Below are 3,561 nucleotides of genomic sequence, written 5' to 3'. Positions count from 1 at the left end.
CTCGTTAGGCCCCGGGGTCACGAGCTCAACGATGTATATTCGCACCTTGGTTCGATATAACTCAAGATCGAGCTTTAACCTGTCATATTTCAGTCTCGATTGATCTCACAAGAGGTGAACCCGGTTTCGACCGTATACAGATAGTCCCCTCATTTTTCGGAGAGAAGATGCTGAGAAACTGTGTGAACTTACGAATCCCGCTTTGATAGATCATGATGTAAGCGACAAACAGTTACTGAAATGTCCCGTCGGTCCAGTTACCAAAGGCATTAAATGTTTGTCAGTTATTAGTCGGCCATTACGGGTTTTTAACTGTCATTAGCATACTATAAATATCCCAACTTTTATTCCTTCAAACCTTACGTTCAAAGCTCCTTCTATTCTTGTTCTTCAAAAATCTCTTCACTCTCCAACTTTTGTACCCAGATTTCTTGAACCTTTTGCAAACCACTAAGTGTACCTTCTTAATTTCCTCTTATTAATCTCTGCTCTAAAAGGGCAAAAACTTATAAGACTGTCCCATAAAAGCAGGCCGCCTCTTCACCACGATCTGCCGACGACAGGACTACGGCGGAACCACACCCTGAAGAGTTCGTTCCTACAGGGTGCCCGACCGTTGCTGATTTCAAGATAGAAAAAACTTCCTCGATATCGGGTCGGTGTGAGCCAATCTCGATATATATATGTTCGATCACCGAGGATCTCCTCTCCAAGATCAAAAAGGATTTCAACTAGGCCAATAAGCATGTGGTGGTGCCTTCGCCCGAGGAAGCAATTACTACCCACGTGGAGGGTTTTTTAAGTGTTTACACTTACCCCTTCACGTTGGGTCCCTTAGATCCGGTCATTATCGCCTTCTGCAAGAGGTACGAGGTGAACCTCGGTCAAATTCACCCCTCTATCTGGAGGATAGTGATTCTTCTCCATTTCTTTGTAAACAAAATAGAGGGGTGTCCCTTCACCCTCGATCATCTTATGCGCCTGTACAGTCCCCGACTCTATCGAGGGGGATTAATCAAACTTGCTCGCCGGGCCAGTAAGGCCCAATCTTCGATTATAGATGAGGCTCGGTACCGAGGTTGGATGGGCCGATTCATTCGAATATGGACTTTGGACTTGATCCCTGTCGAGGACATGCCATTTCCCGAGAAATGGAACATGAAGCGTAAGCACAACTTCGCCTTAAAGATTTTATTTATTATTTCTCCCCTTCCCTCCCTTCTTATTGGTGTTTTTGTGGTGCAGTTGTGGCTCGGATGCCAGATGTCGTTCCTCAAGTCAAGGAGTGGGTCAAGGACCTTGTGTCACAGAGACCATATTCCGAGCGCGCAGGGATGGAATTGTCGAAGGGTCGGTGGGAGTCACGTAATCATAGTAAGTTTTCTTTTCTGATTCAATAATGTTTGACTTTCTCCTTGCGCTGTCGAATTCTTATAGGTAGTGTTTTCTTTTGTAGGTCTCCCCAAAGATATTGCTATGAGGCCTCCATCCGGTGACGAGGATGTGCCTCTCGAGTCCCCTGCTATGAGGCAGGGTGATGAGAAGAAAAGGAAAAGGGCCCAGTGCTCTCTGGACTCGGAAAAGGAAAAACCAAAGAGGAGGCTGGTGCGTAAACCTAAGAAAAGTACCGGCATCCTCTCATCGGACTCAATCCGCCAACTGAGGGATGGGTCCGAAGAAGAAGAAGAAGACAATTCCGAGCTAGTGGCTCGGGTGCGAACTGCTTTGCCCCAAGACGGGGAGGCTTCTAAGAAGGCATTGGCTGAGGTCTCCACGCCGGAACGGGGTGCGGCTACTTTTCCCCAAGACAGGGGAGTCTAGAGGGAGGACGAGGCCGACACATCTTGAGTAGAGGAAGGTGCATCGAAAGATGCGCTTAGGGCGATTGACTTTACCGGGTCTCCTCAATTCTCAGATGACATGATCCACGAGGCGGGTATGCTAGAAGGTCATTCTTACAAGGGGTCTCAGGGGGCGACATATATCCATAACTTCTTGGATGGGTTAGAGTCCATTGCCTTAGAGGACGTTACAGGGCTGGGTAGTTGCCGGTGCCGAAAAAGTTACCATCATCGGGGGCCAGTGGGTCTTCTTCGAGCCTAAAGTTGACGGATCAGTTCCCGGCCCCAAGCGTTAACCCAGACCGAAGATGGTCAATAGTTTTCTCTGTCTCGAAAGATGTCCGGGTTTTCTCCGCCCCCGTGGGGGTTGCTAGCTATCTTTAGTGCTTGGTGACCGAAGAGTACCGGGCCACGATGGATGCGGTTGAAGCGCCCTTCCTATTCAATGAAGATCAGCAGGCTTTGAATCGTGTAATTTTGAGTGTCCCTTTATTATGTATTTTAAATTTGAAGTTGCAAATAAACCTAACACTTTTCTTTATGCTTGCAGGCCTCGGTACTGTACCATGAGACTTTCCTCCAATTTTGGGAGGAGTTAACCCAACACGAGGCCGAGGTTCGGGAGCTTACTGAGAAGAGGGACTCCTATAAGCTTCTGAGTGAGAAACTTTCGGCCGAGTCAGAAACGGCTCGGGAGGAGCATGCCGAGTGGGCCGAACAGGTAAACCGAGTACTTGAAGATAGTGACGACGAACTAGACTCAGTGGCTAATGATCCGATCCTGCAGGTTCGACATAGGCTTGAACAAACCGGGCAGCTCCAGGCGCAGGTAGACACGATACAAGCTGAGGCCTAGGAGTTCAAGAAAAATATGGATCGCTTAGCCTCGGAAAAGGAAGCTATCCAAACACAACTGGCGTCGGCCGAGGCCCAGCTTCGGGCTGCAAAAGAGAAAAACTTGGTGTAGGTCAAAAAGATCGAGGAGCTCCAATCTCATCTAAACTCGGCAATTTCTGGTCAAGAGAATCTAGCCAAGGAACTCGAGGCAGCCAAATCAGAGGTGGTTGTGGCCGAGACCAAGGCTGATGCTAAAGTGGCCCAATTTAAGGTTGATGTCGAGGCGATTCATGTGCAAGCTAAAAGCATGGTGGAGCATGCAAGGTGGAAAGCTCGAAGGGAAGCTTTCGAGGGAGTCCATGCTCAAAGCTTCGACCTACTGGCTGAAATCGAGAATGCCAAAGTAGAAGAAGCCAGGGCCTGGAAGCTGGCTTTTCCCGAGGAAGATTCCGAGAGCTTAACCGAATCTGAAGGCGAGGAAGATCCCGAGGATGAAGACGATGCCCCCGATGAGGACCAGGCCGCTTAGGCCTTTAGATTTTTATTTTATTTTTTACTTTTTGCATCTTTTTTAGGCCGTTTTGGCCATTGTGGATTTCTATATCGGGCCATTCTAGCCTTTGTAAAAGGATTATATATATAAGGCTTTCTTTCCCTTTCGGCTTTCAAATTTTCCCTTTGTTTAATTACTTGTATTTACGAGGGCCGGAATGCCTTAGCATAAAATAACTTAGGTTATGTTCGAAAGTCCAAACAAACCTTGCCTTTATCGCCGCTTTGGGTTAAGGTATTGTAGGGGTTCGGTGTTGCCGATAATTTTCCCCAAAATATCTTCGGATTATAGCCTTGCCGAGGGAAGTCTTTAGAGCCGGTTATAAAGAAG

At 47.6% G+C, this 3,561-nt stretch overlaps 1 protein-coding gene across 1 annotated transcript; it reads left to right on the top strand.

Annotated features, from left to right (window-relative positions):
- The first annotated feature begins 1,134 nt into the window (after window positions 1–1,134).
- On the top strand, window positions 1,135–3,207 carry LOC138904485 (uncharacterized). Its single transcript, XM_070192983.1, has 5 exons — window positions 1,135–1,165; window positions 1,246–1,374; window positions 1,457–1,767; window positions 2,392–2,562; window positions 2,809–3,207. Exons 1-5 carry the CDS (start codon window positions 1,135–1,137, stop codon window positions 3,205–3,207), a joined length of 1,041 nt encoding a protein of 346 aa, XP_070049084.1.
- The last annotated feature ends 354 nt before the right edge of the window (window positions 3,208–3,561 follow it).

The sequence above is a fragment of the Nicotiana tomentosiformis genome, chromosome 2, assembly GCF_000390325.3.
Source record: "Nicotiana tomentosiformis chromosome 2, ASM39032v3, whole genome shotgun sequence".
Taxonomy (NCBI): domain Eukaryota; kingdom Viridiplantae; phylum Streptophyta; class Magnoliopsida; order Solanales; family Solanaceae; genus Nicotiana; species Nicotiana tomentosiformis.
Note: the sequence above shows the minus strand (reverse complement) of the source record. Positions and strands in the feature narration are given on the sequence as shown.